General features: G+C 43.9%; 1 protein-coding gene across 1 annotated transcript; it reads right to left on the bottom strand.

Moving 5' to 3' along the window:
- Positions 1–1,885: 1,885 nt before the first annotated feature.
- On the bottom strand, positions 1,886–24,336 carry trim101 (tripartite motif containing 101). The gene is made up of 10 exons (XM_056274570.1): positions 24,154–24,336; positions 13,939–14,117; positions 11,942–12,116; positions 11,281–11,376; positions 10,889–10,966; positions 8,403–8,558; positions 6,532–6,554; positions 5,991–6,115; positions 5,116–5,588; positions 1,886–1,994 (listed from the first exon to the last, which is right to left on the bottom strand). Exons 1-10 carry the CDS (start codon positions 24,334–24,336, stop codon positions 1,908–1,910), a joined length of 1,575 nt encoding a protein of 524 aa, XP_056130545.1. The 3' UTR covers positions 1,886–1,907.
- Between the last annotated feature and the right edge of the window lie 1,006 nt (positions 24,337–25,342).

Genomic DNA, 25,342 nt, shown 5'->3' on the forward strand with positions numbered 1-25,342 from the left:
TGAAAGGACAATAAAAAGTATATCCTTCATAGATAAAAAGTTAACAGACCAGATCCTTGGTATTGGCAACACAGCCTCGTGAAAGATGAACATCAAATGTTTTACAGTATCAATATGGAATTGAACTCTCCATATCGTATGATATATAATAAAATATTTAATATGAGCCATCCATCCATTATCCAAACCGCTTATCCTGCTCTCAGGGTTGCGGGGATGCTGGAGCCTATCCCAGCAGTCATTGAGCGGCAGGCAGGGAGACACCCTGGACAGGCTGCCAGGCCATCACACAGGGCCGACACACACACACACACACACACACACACACACACCCAGGGACAAAAATATAATATGATAATATATGAAAATAATAATATATAAATATATTTATAAATAATTGTAATTATAATGATAATTAGGCTCCAGCATCCCCGTGATCCTGAGAGCAGGATAAGCGGTTTGGATAATGGATGGATGGATAATAATTTTAATCATAATTATCATAATTATACTATAATAATATATTATATAATATATTATATTACACTGTATAATCTGCTGTGGCAACCCCTGAAAAACAGGGGAAAAGCTGAAACAAGAAGATATCATATATAATATAACATATAATATAATCATAATTATTAATTATATTATAAAAATAATAATAAAATATATAATGTATATCTTTATATATTAAGTGCTTTGAGGTCTCTAGAAAAGTGTTATATAGTAAATGTAATGATTGTTATTATTATTATATCATGTATTCAGCAGCATAGTAACATTATGAAACACAAGCATTAGCATGTGTTATTATATTCGTGAGGATGTGCAAACTGCACAACCATGGCAGCAAACATCAGACAGACATGCAACGAGGAAACACAGCGCAACCCAGACAAGGTGTTAATGTCTGCTATAAAAGTACACAAGAGAAATAAAACAAAACAAAAACAGCAGCAATGACACAAAACACGGGTAAGTAGAAATAGAAACCGTAACCACATCGAACTATATTTGTGGATAATTTCTGGAGGACGCTCCCCCCTTCTAAGTGTTAAATGAGTTAAGTTGACTCAAACAAGGGGTCAGTGTAATTACATGGTTGCAGCCCTGCATGGCAGCAGAGACCCCAGCAAACCCCTCAGTTTCTACCCCGTCAACTCCTCGCTGAAGTTCTCTAGCCAAGAATAGGGTAATATATACAACAATGTCCACATCTGCTCAGTTCATCCTTTAGCCTGGCCCCTTTCATTACGTACCCGTAAATAAACCCTCATCCATACTCTCGGATGATGGAGTATACAAATCTGCATTAAGGATTCAGATGAGGCATCCAGATAAAGGAAGCATTTAAGCCGATCTTAAGGTTTCAGTGCAGCTCCATGGCCTTGACTGTAAAAAGACTGTAAAAAGCAGCATGTGCTCTCATAGTCAGGCTAAAGCTGAGGTAATACTGTGCCAGGTGTTCTTTAATATTCACACCCTGAGCAGCTTGCAAAGGCTGTTAGCTCCAAAACCTTACATGCTATCTAATCAGACATCCTGGAGATGGAAAACAAAAGGGTTCAAGGTGCAAACGTTGGTGCATAAAGTCAGTAAAGATATGCAATAAAGGAGCATGACAGAATCATAATTGCCATATTTTCAAATGAAAAGTACTTCCTGTTAAGAATGCTACATTTTCCTCTTGAAACTTTTTTTTTTGGATGATGTAGCCTTCTCGCCGTGTATAGGACAACAAGTCTCTTTAAACCAGCTTAAGGCAACTCATCTGCTTACCATTTTAGTATTTCTTTTTCACTTCAAAACATCCACTTGAAATGGGTGCAGTGTTTTGGATGGAAACGTGGCTGCTGTGTACCTTGGCTGTGCACCAGTGCGGCTGGGCGTGCTCCCAGGTGGTGTTATGTGCATATGAAGCAGCCGATGTAAGCCCACACCCTCTGCAAGATGACCAGGAAAGCCAGCAGATAGAACAGCAGCGTGACAGCCTGGGGGAAGGAGGAGATGGAGGGAGAGGAGGATGTGGGAGGGAAAGATAGAAGAAAGAGGAGGAATGGAGAAAAAGAAAGACAAAATGATGGGGGGGGGGACATGAACAAATGAGAGGGGAAAAAAGCAACAGAGAGGATAGAGGGATGGAAAATTTGGAGGAGAGAAGAGACTGAATGATGCAGGAGTGGGAGGACTCAAAGGGATGGAGGGAGTGATGGAGAGGGGTGGGGGGGGGTAGGAGGTGGAGAGAGAGATGAGAGAGAGGGAGGTTGTATAATGAGAAGATGAGGGTGGTGGTGAAGAGAGGGAGGGAAAAGAGATGTTGATGAGGGAGATGGGTGGGGAGGAGAAAGCAGGATGAAGGGACACAGAAGGGACGAGAGCAATGAGATGAAGTGATGACGTCTCAATGGATAGCAGAAGAAACAGGCTATGACAGAGAGAATGATGAGAAAGGAAAAGAGGAGAGGGAATCGGTCCCACTAACTTTCACAAAGCCAATATAACTGCACTACAACTACAACACACTACAATACAACTGCACAATATGACTGTTAAGCTTGGTGCTACAGCACAAAACACTAAAGAGACAGCTGGTCCTTTAATCTTTCTTTCTCTCTTTCTCAGTTCCATTTGACCTTCCTTTCTTTTTCTTTCTTTTTGTCTTTTAGTTTCTTCCTTCCTTTTTTCTAGTTTCTCCCTTCCTTCCTTCCTTTTTTAATTCTTTCTTGGTTTCTCTTTTTCTTTCTTTCTCTTTCATTCTTTCTCAGTTTTCTTTCTTTCTTTCTTTCATACTCTCCCCTTTCCTTCCTCATATACATTTCATGTCAACAACACAGTGACCTGGAATGAAAGTACTGAAGCAGTGGTGGCCATCTTGGATGGGTGACTCAGTAAAACAGATATAAAGCGCAACAACCAAGAACAGAGAGAGAAAGAGAAGGTACAGACGTGACAAGATCAGCAGGTGGGTGAAGAACGCTGGAGCTTGGCTGATGATGATGAGTGATGAGGAAGCTCAAACTGGAAACAACTGACCTGACGGGAGACAGAAGAGGTTGTTTTTTGGATGTTTTCGGCATTATGCCCCTCCGTCTTGGCGTCAGTGTCTTCCATGTGTTTGCTACTCTCCGTAGACATTTTCTCATCCTCTGTACGGCCAGGACTATCAGCCTCAAGCTTTGGGTCCTTGTCTTCTTTCACATGAGCATCCTGTTGTCGTGCTGTAGCCATTTTCTCCAAACTGTGACCAAATTCTCCTGGGTCCAAGCCATCATCCCTCAGTTCAGAGCGATCCTCATTCAGCATTGAGATATCCACTTCTAACATGGCGACATCCTCCTTCACCTCCTCGCTCCTCTCTGGAGGCTCCAAGCTTCCATCTCCCTGTCCTCGAACCAACTTCTCAGGGTCTAAGTTGCACTCTCCTGACAGTGAAATACTTTCTTTTGACTCTGGGGTTTGGTTTACACAAAGGCCAGCCATCTCCAGGTCCTCTATCTGTTCTCCCAAACTTAAGTTGCTACCCTGGAGACTTGAGGTATCCTCATCCAGATGCAAGCTACTCTGATCCACCCCATGACCTCCCCACTCTGGTGGTATGGGTTGTGAATTATCCACAATGCATATAGAATAGTCTAAACTGCCCTCCTTGGGATCTGAGCCACTGTCTAACAGTGTCCTATCACTTTCCAAAGCCCCAGCGAGACACAACCACCCGTGGGCATCCTCTTCCTCATCTTCACCCTCCTCCATGAAACCAGTACCTCCTGCAATGTCACTGGTCAGACCCTCAGGGGGAGTGTGTATGTAGGTGCTGCTACTTGGCCCAACAGGCATTGGCTGGATTAAGGGTTCAGATTTGAGAAGGAGAAAGGAAGGTTGAGATTGGGTTCCCAGTTGCGGTGAGGGAAGAGTCTGGGCCGAATCCGGGTTTTGAGGCAGCGGTTTAGACAAGAGAGGTGGTTCACAAGACTGTTGCTCATGGTAAGCTACATTCTGTGACTGACAGCATGACTCAGATGGCGTTGAAGGCAGAAGTAGGGCTTGGATCTGAACCTGACTCTCAGAAGTTAATGGTGCTGAATGTTGCTGCTGTGTTTGTTGCTGAGTCAGGTATAGAAAATCTGGTACCTGAGGTTGTAATTGTATCTGGGGATAAGACATGGCTTGGGATGCAGTGTGAGCCTCAGTCCCAGCCAGGACCACAGGTAGAGGTTCCCTGGCTGTGGTGGTCTGTGGCGAACATACCTGAACATTGTCTTTAAACTTGTAATTTGTCAGCTGGGTTTCTCTAGGGACAGCCAAATCAGGGCTATCCCTGTACCAGCTGGGGTAGAACAAGGCCTTTTCTTCCTCCTTTAAACTTCTCGCATCTTCCTCCTCTTTGCTTTGGCCTTCTCCTCCTCGCTCCGTCTCTTCTTCAGCCTGTCTCTTTGTCTTCCAGTCACCTGCAACATGCTCTTTCTGTCTGCCCTCACACTGGTATGTGAGAGGAGACAGTTAAAGTATTTACAGCTGACAGGGAGGAAGTGTTAACAATGAAAGATTAAAGGACAGACAATTACTGGTAATGGTTGACAGTGATTGGAAACACTGGTATATTAGAAGATGTGTTGGAGGAAAAATGGAAGTACCACCATGAGGTAAAACAGCTAAAAAGTAGCCACGCTGCAAAATCTGCTTAATTAACTGTCCTGTTTACTTCCATTGTCAATACTTATAAATATGATATCAGGTCAAATATGACATATGTTGTGTTGCTGTTAAGCCCACTGAGGCAAATTTGTAATTTGTGATATTGGGCTATACAAATAAAATTGACTTGACTTGACATCAGGATGTTAATAGTAAGAAATATTTGAATTTTCTACAAGTTGGTCTAAGTTTTTAGTACTCAAATGTCACTCTCTATCAAAACCTGCTAATTGGTACATAATAAATTCAGAGGTCCTCCTCAGAAATGTGGGAATGGGATATGATATGAATATGATGAAACAATCTACTTACAAAAAGACGTAAAAAAAACACATGGGTTACCTTTAAAGAAAAAATGAAAATAAAATTGAAGTAAATTTGTTTTTCCAAATTTCACAGAATATGTACATAACACTGTACCTGTTGTGTGTTCATTCCTCCCTGGTCTTCACATAGACTTCCCTCTTTGATGGGGTCTGAGACTGCACACCCCTTTGCTTCTCCTCGGACCTCTGCTACCTGCTTCTCCTCCTCCTTCTCATCTTCTTTCTTTGTCATCAGCAGGCCATCTACCTGATCATTCAGAACCGGGCCCTCTGTTTTTGTGTCCAAAACTGGTCCAGAGTCCTCGACTGGACTTGGCATTGGTGAAACTATGGATGCCACTGGTACAGCTGTTAGTACCACTGGTATTATGGATGTTGGTATTTGGTCTTGTACTGGTTCTAGGCCTAGTTGTAGTATAGGATCCAGCGTCTGGATGGTGGGCTCTGAAGAGTGTTTGGGGTTTAAGTTCTGGACAGATGGTTCAGGATGGTGTTTGGGTTCTTCGGGTTGTGGTTCTTCAGGACTTTGTTCAAGTTGTTTTTCAGGTTCCTCAGATACCTCCTCAGCTGGACAGAACAACAGAAACAGTTTATGGTGAGTGTGTGGTTGAATTATAGTGTATATGAATTATATAGTAATATACTAAATCATAGGGCGACTCATATGAAGTTGGCAAAATGCATGCATGTGTGTACTTAATGGAAACTCATTCCAAGTGTAAGATTTATGACTTTTTCTCTGCCGTTATTGTTGTGCTAAGGCCCTTGGAAGTTCAAACGCAACTCAACTTCCTTTTTTTTTGGACAGGCTTGCCTTTTTTGAATTGTTCAAAATGAGAAGGAAGACAATTAGATTTTGTCTCCCTCTCATTAATCTCAATAAAAAACGATTGCAGCAATTACCGATGAGACATTTTTCTGGCTTGCAAGGACAGAGAAATTCTGTCTGGCAGCCATTTATTTCCACACCTTTGATGAAGTCTATGCTGTGTAGGGCTCGCTCCTGCCCACTGAAGTTAAATCGGTATTGGTTCATGTCTTCATACCCAGGTTCCAGGGTTTCCACCGGACAGCAACTGGTCGCTTCTACCACTCTGATAGGGGTGAAGCAGAAAGGGAAGGAGGGAAAAAAAGAGGGAGGTGGCGAGGAGGAGAAAGGAGATGAACGATATAAATGGAGGGAGTGGGTGAGAGAGGGAGAGAGGCAGGTTGTAGAAAGGAGAAATATAGAGAAAAGGTGTAGCAGGGAGAGGAGGAATAGAGGGAGAGGTGATGGGGCATGGATGTGGGGTGATAGAGGCAAGAAAAAAGAACGAGGACGAGAAAAGGAGAAATGGGTTCAGGTAGGTAGGGGAGACGTAAAGGGGGAGAGGCGAGACAGAAAGTGACAAACCATAAAAAGCAGCCAATATGAGAGTGTGTGATAAAGTAAAATGGAAAAGAAGTTCATCAAAAGAAAAATAAGCCTGAATATCTATAATGACGGTTTGCTTTGCAAACTTTGACTCACTTTGCTATGAGTTCTCTTGAATTCTGAAAAAGAGAGAGAATTACCATATGAGAAAATAGATTTAGTTATAATGTCCCCTGAATGCAGGATTATCTATTTCCTAATAGCTGCTAACAAATGTCTCACACACACACACACACACACATTTTTGTACGTTATCTTTGTGATGACCCTCATCGATTATATTATTACCTAGCCCTTAACCCTAACTTTGTGGGACGGCATTGCTCAGGAGGTAGAGCGGGTAAATGGACAGTCGCTGGTTTGATCCCCGGCTCCTCCAGAGAGCATGTCAAAGTGTCCTTGAAAAAGACACTGAACCCCCAACTCCTCCTGATGAGCAGGTTGGCACCTTGCATGGCAGCCTCCACCATCAGTGTATGAATGTGTGTGTGAATGGGTGAATATGAGGCATACAATGGAAAGCACTCTGAGTGGTCAGCAGAATAGAAAAGCACTATATAAACGCAGTACATTTACCATTTCACTTTAACCATGCCTTAACCTAATCCTAACCCTAAACCCAAGTCCTAACCCTAAAATAGACCCTTAAAGAAGTAAGGACCAGCCAAAATGTCCACACTGTGCAAAAATGTCCTCACTCTGATGGTTAAAAACTCTGCTCACAAAGATAGAATTTGCAAGTACACTAAAGCTGGACCCGAATATCCGCGTATTCGGATATTCGTTTGTTGGGTAGGTATTCGGTTTCAATTTTGGGATTCGGATATTCTTTTTTTTTTTTTTTTTTTGCTAAATGTAGGCTATTAATAAAGGCGAACTGCAAGATACATTTGTCAGCCCATTCTTGTACTAATTACTACTACTACTTCCGGCTGCTCCCGTTAGGGGTCGCCAAAGCGGATCATCCGTTTCCATCTCTTCCTGTCTTCTGCATCTTCCTCTGTCATACCAGCCACCTGCATGTCCTCTCTCACCACATCCATAAACCTCCTCTTTGACCTTCCTCTTTTCCTCTTCCCTGGCAGCTCCATATTCAGCATCCTTCTCCCAATATACCCAGCATTTCTCCTCCACACATGTCCAAGCCATCTCAATCTTGCCTCTCTTGCTTTGTCTCCAAACCGTCTAACATGTGGAAATATATACTGTCTCAGCTGCGGCGCCTGACATCTCTCTCACTCACAGCAGCGACGTCACGCTTTAGTTCACCTTGGCTGTTAAAAGGAAGACAAAAACAGGGTGTCCGGGTAGTGTGGCGGTCTATTCCGTTGCCTACATGGGGATCGCTGGTTCGAATCCCCTTGTTACCTCTGGCTTGGTCGGGCACCCCTACAGACACAATTGGCTGTGTCTGCGGGTGGGAAGCCGGATGTGGGTATGTGTCCTGGTCGCTGCACTACGCGCCTCCTCTGGTCGGTTGGGATGCGTGTTCAGAGGGGAGGGGAGGGGGAACTGAGGGGAATAGCGTGATCCTCCCACGCGCTACATCCCCCTGGTGAAACTCCTCACTGTCAGGTGAAAAGAAGCGGCTGGCAACCCCACATGTATCAGAGGAGGCATGTGGTAGTCTGCAGCCCTCCCCAGATCGGCAGAGAGGGTGGAGCAGTGACCAGGACGGCTCGGAAGAGTGGGGTAATTAGCCAAGCACAATTGGGGGAAAGGGGGGGGGGGGTCCGAAAAAAGAGACTTTTTTTCTCCAACATTCTTTCAAATACAACACTTATGCAAACATATAAATACGCATATGACATGCAAATGCGCACATACAGACTGTAACACACTGTTGCTTATCTGAAAAACAAAAGCTATACCTCTTACACACACACACACACACACACACACACACACACACACACACACACACACACACACACACACACACACACACACAGCAGTGTGTAGCCTACCTGAACAAACATAGCCACATCAGGGTCCTCCATGCTGCTGAGGGCGATCTCGACCAGCTTGGTGTTGGTTTCTACCCTGTCTCCATAGGAACGTACAAGAGACTGGGCGTGGCCTGTCTTCTCTTCCTGCTCCGAGCTGATTTGATGAGTCATCGCCTTCAGGATGATGATGATGAAGATATTAATGATATTTCTTTAATTACTACATCTCTTAATACTACGACAGTTAATAACTGCTGCTTTCATCACCAGAGGCCTACGAAGCAAGATTTGTGGTTAGTGAGATAACTTAAAGTTTAACCCTGGGTTTTAAGTGTCACGACGGTGGTCAACTTTTTACCGGGATATATCACCATGGTAACTAATGTTGCAACCTTCCCCTAAGCAGGTTGTATTTGAGGTAACAGATCAGCTGCCTACTGACCAATCAATTCTCTTGGAAAATGGCGTCACCATTCCTAGAAGATCTCATGGAACTTGGTGAACAAATAGTGAGAGGATCTCTTGGGAGAGTACGAGTTTTTAGAGACCAACAAAACCCTTTTGCTTTGCCTGACGAGTATCTATATGAAAGATATTGCAACGATCACGGATGAATAGGCTTGGTAGCCCTTGGCTAACGGGTCGGACCCTTTAGTCGAGCGGTTGGCGATGTCGCCCATGGTGCCGGGGAGATACGGGTTCGCGTCCCGGCTGTGACAGTCCGGCCGGGGACGCCCTTCCCGAAGGAAGGGGGCAATGTAACAATCACGGATGAATAGGCTCGGTAGCCCTTGACTAAAGGGTCTGACCCGTTAGCCAAGGACTACCGAGCCTATTCATCCATGATCATTACAGTATCAATTCTCGGCGGAGGGAATGGCTTATCTTTGTCAGCTTCTGAGCCGAAGGTTGCCAGTGCGACATGTCGAAGTCATGCACTTAAGAGTCCCCCAGACCGAATGCACTGGCTTGCATTTTTTTTTTGCTACAGGTACTTGCTTTTATGTAATCTGTTGGTGATGTGGAGAACCTAAGCAAAAGCACATTCAGCCGCTAAAGTCACAAGGTGGTTCTTGCTCTAACGGAGCTACTTGATGCATTTGTTGTGTCCCCAAACCACTTGCCCATGCAGAAATAGAAGGTAGACAATAACTTAAATTGACTACTTGATCTATAAATAATGTAGACCCTATGACGTTTACTGTCGTATATTAAGAAGAAAGCCACTTTATTTTGTCATTGTATTCTTATACCGAATTTGTTCTCTGCATTTACCCATCGTATTGTATAGTAGCAGTGGGCAGGTGCAGCACCAGGGGACCAGCTCCAGTTTTTCTTTCCATTGCTGTGGTCAGGAGCAAAGGCAGGAAGGAGTGTTAACCCTAAGATGCATGTCTTTGATGGTGGCAAGAAACCGGTGCACCCGGAGGAAACCCACACAGACACGGGGAGAACATGCAAACTCCACACAGAAAAGACCTGGGACAGCCTGGGGTTCTTGCTGTGAGGCAACAGTGCTTACCACTGAGTCGCCGAATTAAATGCAGCCTACTCCTGCCATAGGGTTCCCCAGTGATTGGTGCCATAGGTTCATATTCCCATCACAGCATTTTCTACAAGAAAATGACGGCGATTTTATCAATCGCTAGTCATTCCACAGCATTATCTTCTCAGCAGGAATGTAGTCCTGTGGAGGAGCTGGCCCCCTCCAGTCTCCCTCATTTCATTTTTCCCCTGTTGGCTGCAAGCAATTTCAAAGCCATTTCATTGTTCTATAGGCACCGATTAAAGCACTAAAGCCTTGTACTTGTTGACCTTATAAGATTTGTAAGTAAGTATACTTGCTGATTTGAATTATGTTTTTATATTTGCTCTTTATTTGCTCCCAAGTCCGTGCCTTGCACGCCATAAGAAAACATCTAAGCAACACATTAAATTAATGGAAGAGTGTATGTATAATAGCTAATGTGCACTGCAGTGCCCCTCCTGGTCTTTCAACAGCATTAGTTGCAGAGCGAGTAATTTCCCTCAGCTGGAGAGCACGATGTTACTGCTTCTCCGGCTGCAATTTGTCCTCAGCATTGTTGCATTGGACACTATTTTTCCGTGAGTATTTTATTTATCAATTTTTTGACTGTAAATGCATAATATAGTTGCTGTATATTTATTTTGCTGCAAATTAGGGCTAAAGTGACTTAATTAATAGCTAGCATAGCAGTGAGCTGGTAACAAGAACCGCTTTAACCTGTTACTCCGCATTTTATTTCTTACAGTCATGTCAGCATAATGAACATCTTTTAGACTCTGATTTGTGTTTGCATTTTGTGCTTTGTTGCAGTTTTAGGGTAGAACTGTAGATTTTCATTAAATATCCAAGAAAATCTACGCCATGTGTTTATTGGAGGACTGTTATTACACTGTTAACTGTCTAGCTTTGTCTTATAAGGTCCACGACTACTCATCGTGAGGACAGTACAATATCAAAGATGGAGAAGGGAGCCGACCTGAAGTCTCTCCTCCAGGATGGAGAACATGCGGTCGAACTTGTAACACAGGGTCTGCTTCTGAGTCTTACTGTTCTCCTGGAGAGAAAATGAGAGACGACAACACGAAAACACACATCATTGTATTTGATGTCTTGAGAATATACAAAGTAAATAAATTATCGTCACCTTCTTAAAATAATGGCCTAAGTCGTATTTTCAAGTTTTTCAAAAAACAGAATAAACTGACAAATTTTGTTTCAGTTTCAGTTTGTTCTGTTTTTTGAAAAACATGAAAATATGACTTAGGACATTATTTTAAGAAGGTGACGTTATATAAGACAATTCAAACATAAACTGATATAGATGCAGTATTAACACACACACACACACACACACACACACACACACACCTCTATATTTCTGCATGTCTCCTCAAGTTCATTGATGAAGGTCTGGACTTTGTCGCTGAACCCCGACAGAGAGCAGACACCATCATTCAGCTCAGCCTGGAACAAAAACACTCAGTTTATAGTTTGAGAACAGGAAAGAGGATAAAAGGAAAGAGGCTTTTAAAGCTCCAAAAGCAGTTAAGATGTCAACAAATATACACAAATGAGAAAGATAAATGAAGTTTGGTTGATTTTTAGATGCCCTGAGTGATGTCCCAAGTTCCTGTGTGGATTAAAACCACTGATGAAACATGATATATGGTAACCTGAGCAGGACATGTCAAAACCTTGACTGTCATGAATGGAATAGCAGTGTGGGAGACTCATTTACAAAATATATAGATATATTTATCAGTAGCCATAATTAGCCATTAATAATCAATTTCTTCTTTTTCTTGTTTCTGATGTAATGGTGCATGTACATGATGCATCACGGTAATTTCATAGGAAAATCCTGCAAGCATGGCAGCTTCAAATGTATTTTATTAACCCATTCACAAGTCCTGTGGTCACACAAATGGAAAAAATTACAAAACAACCTTTCTTTGTCACATGCAGCAGTCTACCACCCATACAAACACACACAAGCAGTTTAAAAGTAATGTATATTATCACATGATACCTTCTGTTGCTGGTAGATGTCTGCCAGAGGAGATACTTGGCAGTTCTTATGGGCCCCAAACACCTTGCAGAGAGAACAGGTGGGGATCTGGCAGCTCAGACAGTAGATGTTCACCTTCTCATCCTCATGGTCCGCACATGTCACCTTACCCTGGGACATGGGGGGAGGGAGGGGGCTGGAGAGAGAGAGGGCGAGAGGCGGAGAGAAAAGGGGAAGGGATAGAAATGAAGCAGGAAATGAAGGGAGGGATGGGGAATGAGAGAGAGAGGTAGAGAAAGAGAGCGAAAAATGACAGATTATGTTCTCTTCAGTTTGGATAATAGTAACATGGCAGGTTTGTGGTCAGGACACACACACACACACACACACACACACACACACACACACACAAAATAATGGTGGAGGGTAGAGACTACACGGCATGTCTCCCTTTGTTCACCTTGCCATATTCTCACATGCAGTCCATAGACATGTAAGTGAGCATAATTTATGCTTCTTTATAGGCTTCTGGTATAAATGTGTGAGAATGAGATGTGTCTTTTGATTGACCGGCTTTTGTGCAAAGCATGCCGAGGCAGCTTCATCCCTCTGCGAGTCTGAAGAGGAGTAAGCAGTTTAAGACCTGGATATTCCACTAGCTCACATGACAGAAGAATTAGAAGGATGAACTGAACTTTATTAAATTCATAATCCTTAACTCACTCATACTGAAGGTGATATGTGGCAGTCGTATATGTTGGACCATCCAAATCCTAACGTCCAAAGGGAAATGAAATGAAATAGAGCCACCAGCGCTGTCACTTCAGCAGCTTCCTCACCACCAAACAAGTAAAATGTGGTTGAACTTGATAACAACACACAGAGTGATTAATTATTAGCTATGATTTCTCAAACCTAAAAATGCTTTGCAAAAACAGAAGATAGGGAACAGGTGCAAAGATAAGCAATACAATAAAACCAACAAAAAAATGAAATATGAAGCAATATAACAATGGGGGAGATGAGGGTGGACAGGTGGGATTTTAAGAGGGACTGAACAATGAGAGGGGATTCAGTATTTTGACTGACGTTTGAGTTTCAGTTGATTAAGGTCATCTATGAACAACAGCTTAACTTCCTCTTCAAACATGTAGTGACTTCTCTTGCATTTGGGTTGCAAGAGCATTTATTTGACTGGTTTTATGAAATGGTCTCTAGCAAATGTATGGCTACCTATAGATAATTTATGTGACTGGTTAGCCAAAAATGATGCTATGATGATTCTTATTTATGTCAAGTCATTGTTTTCCATCATTCTGATTGCATGCATTCATTTGCCTGAAGTAGTATTATAATTTCTTTTCTTTTCTTTTTTTTTTGGGGGGGGGGGTCTCCTTTTTCTCCCCAATTGTACCCGGTCAATTTACCCAGTTGTCCGAGCTGTCCTAGTCGCTGCTCCACCCCCTCTGCCGATCTGGGGAGGGCTGCAGACTACCACGTGCCTCCTCCGATGCATGTGGAGTCACCAGCCGCTTCTTTTCACCTGACTGGGGAGTTTCACCAGGGGGACGTAACGCATGGGAGGATCACGCTATTTCCCCCTCCCCCCTGAACAGGTGCCCCGACCAACCAGAGGAGGCGCTAGTGCAGCGACCAGGACACACACCCACATTCGGCTTCCCACCCGTAGCCACGGCCAATTGTGTCTGTAGGGATGCCCGACCAAGCTGGAGGTAACACGGGGATTCAAACCGGCAATCCCCGTGTTGGTAGGCAACGAAATAGACTGCTACTTTACCCGGGCGTCCCGTATTACTTTCTGTTTCATGTAACATAATGCGTCCAGATTACAAGTTGAAGTTTCTCTGTGTGCTGACTCAGATTTTGACCTTATGCTGATTAAGATGATCAGTGTTTACATGACTGTTTCTGAAGTTAGTGTTGTCTCTTTTAGTTCTTGATGTTTTTTCTTTCTTTTCTTTTCTTTGGTCTGTGTGTTTACATATTTCTTTCCTCACCTTGGGGCGGTGCTGTTGCTGACTTCCTGTTTGTACACGTCAATGATGTTCTCCACCAGCAGGTTGCGCGGCAGGCCGTAGACACCATGGCGATCCAACACCACTTCCTGTCTGCAGGAGGGACATCGGAAACGCCCGCTGTTCACCGACATGGTGGTCCAGGCCTGGTACAATGACGGCTGGATGCAGAGAATAACACAAAGATTAACACAAACATATGTCAACACATACACACAACACACATGTAAACACACACGCACACACGCACACACAAACACGCATATTTGCATTCATATGCATATAGAATAAGTAAACGTCGGTGCAACTACACTACCACCCCCCACACACACACACGCACATACACAGACATGTTCATAGACACATTCAACAGCCCTGCCTGCCTTTCAACAGCGTACATTTGGAGTTTTTCCACATTCATCACAGCTGCAGTATCTTGGGATTTCTCGCAATTAAGATGTCAGCCTTCGTTTGAGCTCACTAGTTGAGAATATGTAGACTCCTCTAACTGTCACCCTGGGGGAGGTTACTGGTTTTATGTTGTGTTGCTGGGGCAGAAGGGAAACTTGGCTCCGCCTTGGCTTGGACTGGCAGCGATGGGGCATCTGGGGGGAATGGTAGACAACTGGTTGGAGACTGTTTTGCTTGTTAAGGGCCACACACACACACACACACACACAGGTATATTTGATTGAAAACTACAGTAAATACCAGTCTTCTGCAGGTTAGATGGGTTAAAGACACTCAAAAATGGAGCGATAAATAAATAGAAAGACAGACAGACAGACAGACAGACAGACAGACAGACACAGACAGACAGATAGAAAGATAGATAGATAGATAGCAATACAACAAAATGAGACAAAGAAAGAAATGAAATCGAAATCAGTTTATTTTACCATGTTAACCATTTATATTTAATGAACTGTTTGTTTTCTAATTGCTTTTTTTTCCAAAATAGTTTTATTTAATTTTTACCAAAAATGAACAGGGTTGGGCACATATATTCCACAATGCTACATATCAATGTACAGAACAAGCAAAAACAAACAAAACCCTATGGCAGTGACAGTGGTAACAGTGATATAGTGAAACAGCCCTCCCCCCTCTCCCCCGCCCCCCTGATTATCTGGGATAATTCTAAGGCACAATGTCTAGGAGAAAAGAAGTAATTAATGTATTTCCATGGAGCCAGGTATTGTTTTCATGTCAGAGGCCACGTTAAAATGAATATCGTGCTTATATTGTTTGCGTGTTATAAAAATATGTTAAAAAGGGTTCCCAGGTTTTATAAAAATGTCCTCTGAGCCACTGACTGAGAACTGCAGCATCTCTAATTTGAGACAGGACGTGATGTCTTGAAGCCACTGACTAAGCGTGGGTGGGGCAGCTTCCTTCCATTTGAGCAAAATTGCGCGTCTGGCCAAGAGCAAAGCAAAGGCCGCCATGCGGCACTCCGCAGATGTCAGATGAGAGTCATCTCCATCAGTAATGCCAAACAGAGCAATAAGAGGGTCTGGGTCAAGGTTTTGTTTTAAAATTTCAGATAGGATATGAAAGATATCTTTCCAAATTTTTTGTAAGTGAGGGCACAGCCAGTACATATGGATCAAGGTAGCATCACTGTTTTTGCATTTGTTGCAAGTGGGGGAGATACCAGGGTAGATGCTAGATAATTTAACCTTGGACACGTGGGCCCTATGGACCACCTTAAATCGCACTAGGCAGTGTCTTGCACAGAATGAAGATTTGTATATTGATGTGAGGATGGACTCCTATTGTTTATCAGAAAAGATGTCCCACATCGTGTTCCCAAGCCATTTTAATCCTGTCCAGAGGTGGACATGTCAACATGGAGATGTTTCTATATAATGCTGACAATGCACCCCTGGATAGTGGATTAAAGGGAAGAAATGTGTCAGCCGGGTTAGTGTCAGGTTCTGCAGGGAAGCAAGGTTGTCTGACCTGTAAATATCGAAAATGTGTTTTGGATAAGTTGTATTTCTCAGACAGTTGACTGAAAGGGATAAAATAGCTATCTTTGAACATGTCTTTAAACCAGCTGATGCCTTTCCTGTGCCAATCCTGGAAAGTTGAGTCGTGTCGAGATGGACTGAAAAGATGATTAGAAGCAATAGGGCTCAGGAGAGAAAAGTCTCTGGAGCCAAAGGACTTCCTGAACTGGGCCCACACTTTTAAGGGTATGACACACCAGCAGGTTGTCAATTGCTTTTGTTAGGGAGTAGTTGAGTGGTGAGCCGAGGAGTGCTGGAAGCGAAATATACGGGCATGATCCCAACTAAACAAATGTCCAATCTGGGCTGTTGGGCTGAAGATAAAAGTGGGTCCAGAAAGCAAGACAACAAATGTTACCAGCCCAGTAATAGTGACGGAAATCAGGGAGCCCCATGCCCCCGTCCCTTTTGAACCTAAGTAAGATCCTGCTTATTCGTGGCTTTTTATTTTGCCATATATATGAAGAAATAACCGAATCTAGTGAAACAAAAAAATGATTTTGGGATGAACACTGGTACACACTGAAATAAATATGTAAATTTTGGTAGTATATTCCTTTTTATAGAGTTTAGTCGCCTGGCAAGGGACAATGTAAGAGGGGAACACTGCAACAATGATGTTTTAACCTGATTTAGTAGAGTCGTGAAATTTTCTTTAAAAGGATTTTTGAATTTCCGTGTGACTACTACTCCCAGGTAAGTGAATTGTCTCTCTTCAATTTGAAATGGCAAGTCGTTGTAGTCTAGGTCAAATGCTTCTCTGCTAATTGGGAACAGTTCACTTTTGTACATGTTTATCTTGTATCCCGATAATGATCCAAACTGTTTAAGCAGAGAGAGTGCTGCTGGTAGAGAGGTTGTTGGGTCTGAAACATATAGCAGAAGGTCATCTGCATATAAAGATATTTTATGTTCAATACCCCCCCCCCCAATACCAGCGATGTTTGCATTATTTCGAAGAGCAACTACAAGCGGTTCAATGGCTAAGTCAAAGAGGATTGGGCTTAATGGACAGCCTAATTGTTTTTTAAACGCTTTAGCAACACTTTTCTTCTGACACTCACATTAATATTGCATTTTGAATTAAATTGATGGAGATCTGAGGGGGGAGAGAGAAATAGATGTAGAGAAACCAAAAGCACACACACAGAATAACAGCAGGAAGAGATGAAAGGAGTAAGTGCAAAAAGGGGAGATAGGAGACGAGGAGGGGGAGAGAGATAGATGAGTGGAGGGAAAGGAGCACATCCTGAAATAGTTGTCTTTAATAAGACTCAGCTGCTGCATGGCCAGGGATCAGAGACAGAGGGGACTTACAGCATAGAGAGAGAGAGAGAGAGAGAGAGAGAGAGAGAGAGAGAGAGAGAGAGAGAGAGAGAGAGAGAGAGAGAGAGAGAGAGAGAGAGAGAGAGAGAGAGAGAGAGAGAGAGAGAGCACTGCACTCAGGCTTAGGGTGCTAGTTGACTCAACACTGTTTTTCTAGTTAGGGGTTGGCACACCAAGAGGGACATGAGAGACAGGCGTGTGTGTGTGTGCGTGTGTGAGAGAGAGAGAGAGAGAGAGAGAGAGAGAGAGAGAGAGAGAGGGGTCGGGGGTGCGGTTAGGTTGTTGGGGAGGGTATACCATGCTGAGAGACAGAGGTCCCTGTGGGACCAGAGATTTGGGGCTAGCAACAGAATTTGTTTTGCTAATACATTAGTGAGAAGAGGATTTGGTGGGTAGGGAGCTGGGGTTTTAGCAGGACAGTTAGGCTGAAGCTAATTTCAGACTCTGATAAAATGGAGGATTACAGTCAGGCTTGGTGGATGGGTTGGGGTCTGATGGAGACTACAGAGTTGGCTGATGCAAAGTGGTGATATGCGGGTTGGACGCTGAAACACAAAGGGGATGAGGGATGAAGACCAAGAGAAAGACATTGCCTGGTTTGATAGGTGAACATTTGCCTTTTTCTCTGGACCAGCCAGTGGGGCCAGGCCAGCCCAACAAACACAAATGTCGCTGACTGACTGACTGAGTGATCACATTTGACATGATTGGGCCGCTGGATCAGGTGACCAACAACATTATTGAAGTTACACGACTGGTCGGCCAAGTGCCGAGAGGCATGAGGGAGAGCTTATAATTACAACACCCCAAATAACAATCCCTCTGACAAAACACTCACTGACGAATTCACGTAAGGATTGCGTGGCTGTTGCAGCCGCTAAACCTGCACACATACGACAAAAAGAAACCGTGCAATTCTCAAAGCACCTGCAAAGGGTGAAGTGCACCCCTGACTGCGCTGCCAAGTAAATACTGAGTTGTAATTTAGTGACACAGAATGTCGGAGAGGATGTGTGTGTTTTGCAGATCAGACCACATCTAACCTAATGAGTCCGCTGTTAAAGGAGTCAAAGGTCATGAACATGAGCCTGGCGGTGAGGGGCGGGGGTCTGTCTATAAGGTTTCTTTCTCACATGCCAAACACATGCAACTACACATGTTCACTTGCTCACACAGAGGAGCTCACTTGCACACACCTAAGCAGTGTAATGTACAGCATGACCGAGTAACTTTTTAAGCCCCATAGTTCATATAATATTGTTATCTCACTTTAATTTCTGCTGTCTTCATGTAATAGCCACTAGGTGTGTAATTGTGTGTTTGTGGGGAGAGAAAGAAATTTAGGGCCGCTCTGGTGGCCTAGCGGAATAAACCGCCGTTCTTGCAACCACTCATGTGGCTGGGAGGTTCGTATCCCAGACTGGCCGTAACCGGTCACGGCCAGAGCGTACACGGGGTAAAGCATTCATTAGGCCACCCTTACCCGAGGGATAGTGGGTGTAGATCGGTGTAGTGTTCGGGGACTCGTCGATCTCCAGCGACCCTTCTGGCCCACCCGGGCGCCTGCAGCCGAGCAACTGAACGCATTCTCCCTACGCCTGCTTCGCGGCATGAAGGTGATGCAGTCCATGCGAGGCTTCGGCGTGTAAAATAGCGAGAGCAGCCGACACGAGTTTGAAGGAAGCTGGTGTTACGACTATCTCCTGCCGGTGGAAACGTGAGCCAGGGGAGTTGTTCGACAAGAGTTCCGGCCATATGCCATTGGGTTAATCGGGTGGGATAAGGGGAAAACTAGAAATAAAGTTATAAAAAGAAAGAAATTTATACAGCTTAAAGGCACTCCTGCCGACTATGTTTCTTGGGAAAAAGTTGTTGGAGCATTGCTGAAAGCAACATTTGTCATATGTGTCGTGCGTCGTCCAGTTGTCTGTGCTCCGGACAAGAGGAAAGACGTCATTTGACTCGTCGCTCTGCTCCTTACTTCACATTTCTGCGGTGTGTTTACCTGAATACAAGCTAATATGTGGGATCCAGAGAGATTACCGGTGTGATAATAGATGAAGGGAAGATAGAGAAGTCATGGAGGCTGTAGCTTTTGTATAAGCCGGTCAAACATCTATATAATGATTTAATGAAAGTCAAATGAAAACTATGAAAGTTGTATCAATGAAACATAATTCTTACCTGGAACAGAGGACGTAATATAAATATATATTATTTGTTAGGTCAAAATTGTGACAAAATGAATACAAGTGCTTAAAGAAAGTTGATGAGATGTTAAATAAAAATTAATAAACTCGATGTGACTGAACAATTAAAATTTAAACAGAAGTGGCCCCTCAATTTTAATCTTAAAAAAATGTCAATCATATCAAATCAGGCCAGATCAAAATCATCAGTAAAATAAATTATCGTGCTGCTGACTTTGGCTAGTTTTACTGTACGGGATAGGTACTTTATGTGTAAAATGACTGGAAAATCTTCCTATCAGACTCAGCGAGAGTCAGATCTGAGAGTGGTGGAGCTCTGGCTCTCTTACACAACTGCTGTATGGCCTTTCCAGACACTCAGGTTTACAGCGAAACATACACTGATCACCCAAAGCATTAAAACCACATGCTTAATATTGTGTAGGTCCCCCTCATGCCACCAAAACAGCTCTGACCTGTTGAGGCATGGACTTCACAAGACCTCTGAAGGTTTCATCTGGTGTCTGGCACCAAGACGTTAGCAGCAGATCCTTTAAATCCTGTAAGTTGCGAAGTGGGGCCTCCATGGATCGGACTTGTTTTTCTAGCACATCCCACAGATGCTTGATTGGATTGAGATCTGGGGAATTTGGAGGCCAGGGCAACAACTTGAACTCTTTGTCATTCCTGAACATTTTTTACCGAGCGGCAGGGCACATTATCCTGCTGAAAGAGGCCACTGGAACTTGAAGTCCCACAGGATCTTAGCTCTGCCATTCTCAACCACCTTTGGCGGTGTCTCCCATTTGAACTTGGGGATTTCCAGCCTGTATTCAGTACTATCTCAGCCACTTAGTTATGCCTTTCAGTGAACACTTTCCCATCTACCATTTTACACCCTGCTACTAACTGCAGGACCGTCTCAGGGGCATCTTTGCACAGCCTGCGTCTTGGGTCTTGTCTGGTGTGGTAGACCCCTGACTCAGCTGATCTGGTCCTGAGTGCCTATTCTCCTACAAAGCCAACAGGACACTAATAGCCTTCATCAAGAACTCAATGTGGCAGTAGAAAACAACACTAGAGGCCAACTCAAAGACAATCACACAGGTAACTGTCAAATGTGGCATATACCAAGGTGATGCAATATCCCTGCTGCTATTCTGCATAGGCCTGAACCCCCTCAGTCAGATCATCACAAAGAGTGGATATGATTACAGGTTCAGAAGTGGAGTTACCATCAGCCACCTCCTATATATGGATGACATCAAGCTGTATGCCAGGAATGAGCGAGACATTGACTTGCTGATCCACCTCACCAGCATCTACAGCAACGGCATCAGGATGCCATTCGGATTGGACAAGTGCGGTTGAATGGTGGCGAAAAGAGGAAAGGTGGTGAGCACTGAAGGGATTGAATTACCAGATGGGAGGATAACAGACATACAGGACACTTACATGTACCTGGGTATTCCACAGGCAAATGGAAACCATGAGGAGGCAGCAACAGCCAAATACCTCCAGAGAGTAAGGCAAGTTCTGAGGAGCCAGCTCAATGGGAAAAATATTTTTATTTTTCTATTTTGATATACTTTAATGGTCCCCGTAGGTAATTTACACTCTGCATTTAACCCATCCTAGCTGTGTAGCTAGGGGCAGTGGGACGCCACCATGCAGCACCCAGGGACCAGCTCCAGTTCTTCTTGCCATACCTCGGTCAGGGGCACAGACAGGAGTACTAACCCTAACATGCATGTCTTTTTTGATGGTGGGGGAAACCAGAGCACCTGGAGAAAACCCACCACAGACACGGGGAGAACATACAAACTCCACACAGAGGACAACCTGGGATGACCCTCAAGGTTGGACAATTGTGCCTATATATATATATATGTGTATGTATATATATATATAAATGTGTGTGTGTGTGTGTGTGTGTATATATTTATATATATAGTTTCTCTTAGCTTGTAATCCTCTTCCAAGGATAAAGGAATATTTGTTACATCTATTGTTGGGGTACTATGGCTTCCAGCTCTTTGTGTGTGTGTGTGTGTGTGTGTGTGTGTGTGTGTGTGTGTGTGTGTGTGTGTGTGTGTGTGTGTGTGCGGGCGTGTGTAAGCTCAACTCTAGAAATAGGCCATACAGCTGACAGCAGGGTTGAGAGTTTGTTCGCCTTCACCAGCAAGTCTGTTTGTTGTGTTGTCACATGACAATAGCTCTGTTTAAATAACAGGAGCAAGTTACAATACACTCATAGTTAAGTTAATTCACTTTGTGTAGCCCAATATCACAAATTTAAAAATTTGCCTCAGGGGGCTTTACAAGCAATACAATGTCCTGTCCTTAGACCCTCGCATCGGATAAGGAACCACTCACTAAAAAAGCAAAACCCTTTAACAGGGAGGAAAAATGGTAAGAAACCCCAGGGAGAGCAACAGAGGGGGCGATCTCTCTCCCAAGACAGACAGACATCCGGGCAATTGACGTTGTGTGTACAGAATGAAACACAATTTGCAGAATACAATATAGAGCAGCTCAACAAACGCCTCATCAACATCATCAACATACGTCAGCTCACACTGTATGAGCATGAGTTTATACGTACAACATGGGGGGAACAAGTGCACTCACACATACAAACACAAGTACATACATGTACAGTACCCCCCCCCCACACACACACACACACAAACACTAAACAATAACAACAAATATAAAGTACCAGTCAAAGGTTTGGACACACCTCTTCATATTAGGGTTTTTCTTTATTTTTGCTAAAATTCACTTGCGTTCTAAAAAGGAAGCAACTTGTTGGGGGTGGGGGGCATTTCAAACTGCATATTTTTAAAATTGGAAATTATCTTGGGAAGAAATTCAGGAATAGGCAAAGACTTCTACGTTTTGAAAAACGTACGTTCACTCAGGTGTGTCCAAACTTTTGACTGGCATTGTAGGTCAGCTAGAGCTGTGTGAAATGTCCAAACTATGTCCCTGATTAGCTGCTGATAAGCCACAGTCACACGGACACACACACACACATATGCTACACACACCTGTCTGGGATATGATATGAGCTTTATTACAGCGCATGTGGAAAATGTAGGACATTGCTGGAGTGCAAAAACCGTGCAGAACAAGTATGCACGTGTATCGTGTGTTTGTGTGTGTGTGTGTGTGTGTGTGTGAGATGTGTTTTAATGTTTCTGGAACCAGTGGGACTAAGCTGGTGTCAACATGTTTTTCCCTCCGTAGTGTTGCTATACTGATGTTTGTTCTTCGTCCCCTTTACCTATCTCTACTCCCATTACTCCTTAAAAGCTTTTTGATTCCTTTTCCTGTGTGTTGTAGTGGTTCATTTTCCCTACGGAGGTGGATACAGTTTCATCTAATCTCTTTTAATAATGTGAATGTTGATTGTGTTAATTACTAATACTATGCCACTATATATGCTACTATATAAACTATATACACACACACATATATATATAAAATATAAATACTATATAAACTATATGCTAATACAATTATCATGTGGTTTGTACTATAGCTCAGTTTTGGTCATTGACTCTAGTTTCAGGGCTTAGATAAAGATTTTGGACTAAAATTCGTTCTGAACACTGAGAGTCCAGAAGGGCTTTATTTAGCCTTTTGACCATCAGTGGAAACCACATACATTGATACAGGATGTAACAATTAATCTATTCTGACTTCCTGTTTTGTTTTGTTCAGTGGCCTCTGGTTGACCATTTTAAATCAGTTTTAATGATCATTAAAACATCTTGTCAGGCCCATGTGGTGCAAGAACATGATGTTTTTCTGGGTTTTTTAAAAAAAAAAAATTTCCCTGCTTTTCTCCCCAATTTTACCCGTCCAATTACTCCACTTTTCCGAGCCATCCCGGTCACTGCTCGACCCTCTCTGCCGATCCGGGGAAGGCTGCAGACTACCACACGCCTCCTCCCGATACATGTGGAGTCGCCAGCCGCTTCTTTTCACCTGACAGTGAGGAGTTTCACCAAGGGGACGTAGCGCGCGGGAGGATCACGCTATTCCCCCCAGTTCCCCTCTCCCCGAACAGGTGCCCCGGCCTACCAGAGGAGGTGCTAGTGCAGTGACCAGGACACACACCCACATCCAGCTTCCCACCTGGAGATAGGGCCAACTGTGTCTGTAGGGACGCCCAACCAAGCCGGAGATAACATGGGGGGATTCAAACCAGCGATCCCCATGTTGGTAGGCAACGGAATAGACCGCCACGCTACCCGGATGCCCCTACATTTGCCTTTTTAATTTATTTTTTTTGGCATTTTCCGCCTTTATTTGATAGCGATAGTCGAGAAAGACAGGGGAGAGAGAGGGGATGACATGCAGCAAAGGGCCTGGGCTGGATTTGAACCCAGGCCGTGTGGGAAGGATTCAGCCTTGTGTGGTACACACTCTACCAGGTGAACCACCGGGGCGCCCTGAGACATTTTTTCTTTGATATAAGCAATAAATAAAGCAATGAGTAAAACAGCACAGAGACAATAGAAAGAGGCAGCAAACATCCTTCAGTGAAGCCAGCCAAGCCCAACAATATAAATGGCAACCGTGTGTCACGAGTAGCATGGCGACCTCGCTCCCAGTTCCCACACAGCTGCCATCCCGCCCTTCCAGCCTGATCTCACCTGGTAGAGCTCGTTGGCACATTTCCTACAGAGGTTGTGCTGACAGGGCAGGATGACCACAGGCTTGTTGAAGATCTGTAGGCAGATGGGACAGATGAGCTGCTTCTCCAGTGTTCCCAGCGCCGCCTCCCTCTCCGTACCCTGGCACCCCCGCAGCGAGCTCAGATCCACAGGAAACGACATTGCTGCTGGGCCCCCCGCCTCGTCTGGAGAACGACTGACCGGTGTGTGGTTGTAATGACCTGTTTGAGTCGGCCTGTTTTCAACAAGTGCACATAAAATGGAAGGAATAGAGGGTCTAATGAAAAAGATGAGGGAAAAAATGCAAGAAGTAAGACAATCCACGCGGTCGTCTGCTTTTCTCTGCTGTTCTTTTTCTTTTCTCGTGGCTTGTCAGTGTTTCTGAGCTGTCTGTTGTCCCTTCTGTTACTGTTACCAGGATTACTGTTGGTGGTTGGTTATCTAGCCTGTTTTGTTAGGGAGTCTGGTATAGTAGAGGCGTTTGTGCGTGTGTTTTTTGTTTACATGTGTCTACATTTGATTACTCAGCCTGTTTACTTGTTTGTAGCGACTGACCGCTGTTCTGTCTGCCAGTCAGTCTGTCTACCAGTCGGTCTGCCTGCCTGCCAGTCAGTCTGTCTACCAGTCAGTCAGTCTGTCTGTCTTTCTGTCTGCCAGTCAGTCTCCTTGCCAGTCTATACAGCCTCCAATAGCTTGTTTTCTTATCCAAGCCGTAACAGCAGTCCATTCAGTTTGGGTTTAATCGGTCCAGTAAGGGTGTTTTCTTAAAGATAGAAATACAGAAATGCTTGGGCCACAATGAGGTTTTCCAAATCCAGGTAGAATAAAATGGACGATATGCCCAACTCATTTGAATGAGTTGCAGCAGTTTTTGTCTCTCAGCAGATTCAGGGGATTCCCTTTGAAATTCAACTAAAGAGGAGTCTTGTCTTTGAGCTGTCAGACAACAAGCTTTAGTAAGAGGGGTGGGGGCTGTCTTCAGGCCGGGGTCTTGACTTGGGTGTACTTTCAGTTCTGTCAATGACTTTTGTCTTATGAAGGACTTTCACATCCAGAAAAAAAGCGAGGTAATGGTGGATGTTGACAGTGAAAGCAGAATACTCACCGAGCAGGGGTTCCTCAGATTTGGGCGAGGGTCAAACTTCCTTCAGAAAGGGAATTTTCTTAC

This window comes from Lampris incognitus, chromosome 2 (genome assembly GCF_029633865.1).
Source record: "Lampris incognitus isolate fLamInc1 chromosome 2, fLamInc1.hap2, whole genome shotgun sequence".
NCBI lineage: Eukaryota > Metazoa > Chordata > Actinopteri > Lampriformes > Lampridae > Lampris > Lampris incognitus.

Coding starts and splice junctions, on each gene's coding strand:
- trim101 (XM_056274570.1), bottom strand. CDS start 24,336: ATGTCGTTTCCTGTGGATCTGAGCTCGCTGCGGGGGTGCCAGGGTACG. Junction 11,377..11,941: donor ACATCTACCAGCAACAGAAG/GTATCATGTGAT, acceptor TTTTTGTTCCAG/GCTGAGCTGAATGATGGTGT. Junction 10,967..11,280: donor AGACATGCAGAAATATAGAG/GTGTGTGTGTGT, acceptor TTTTCTCTCCAG/GAGAACAGTAAGACTCAGAA.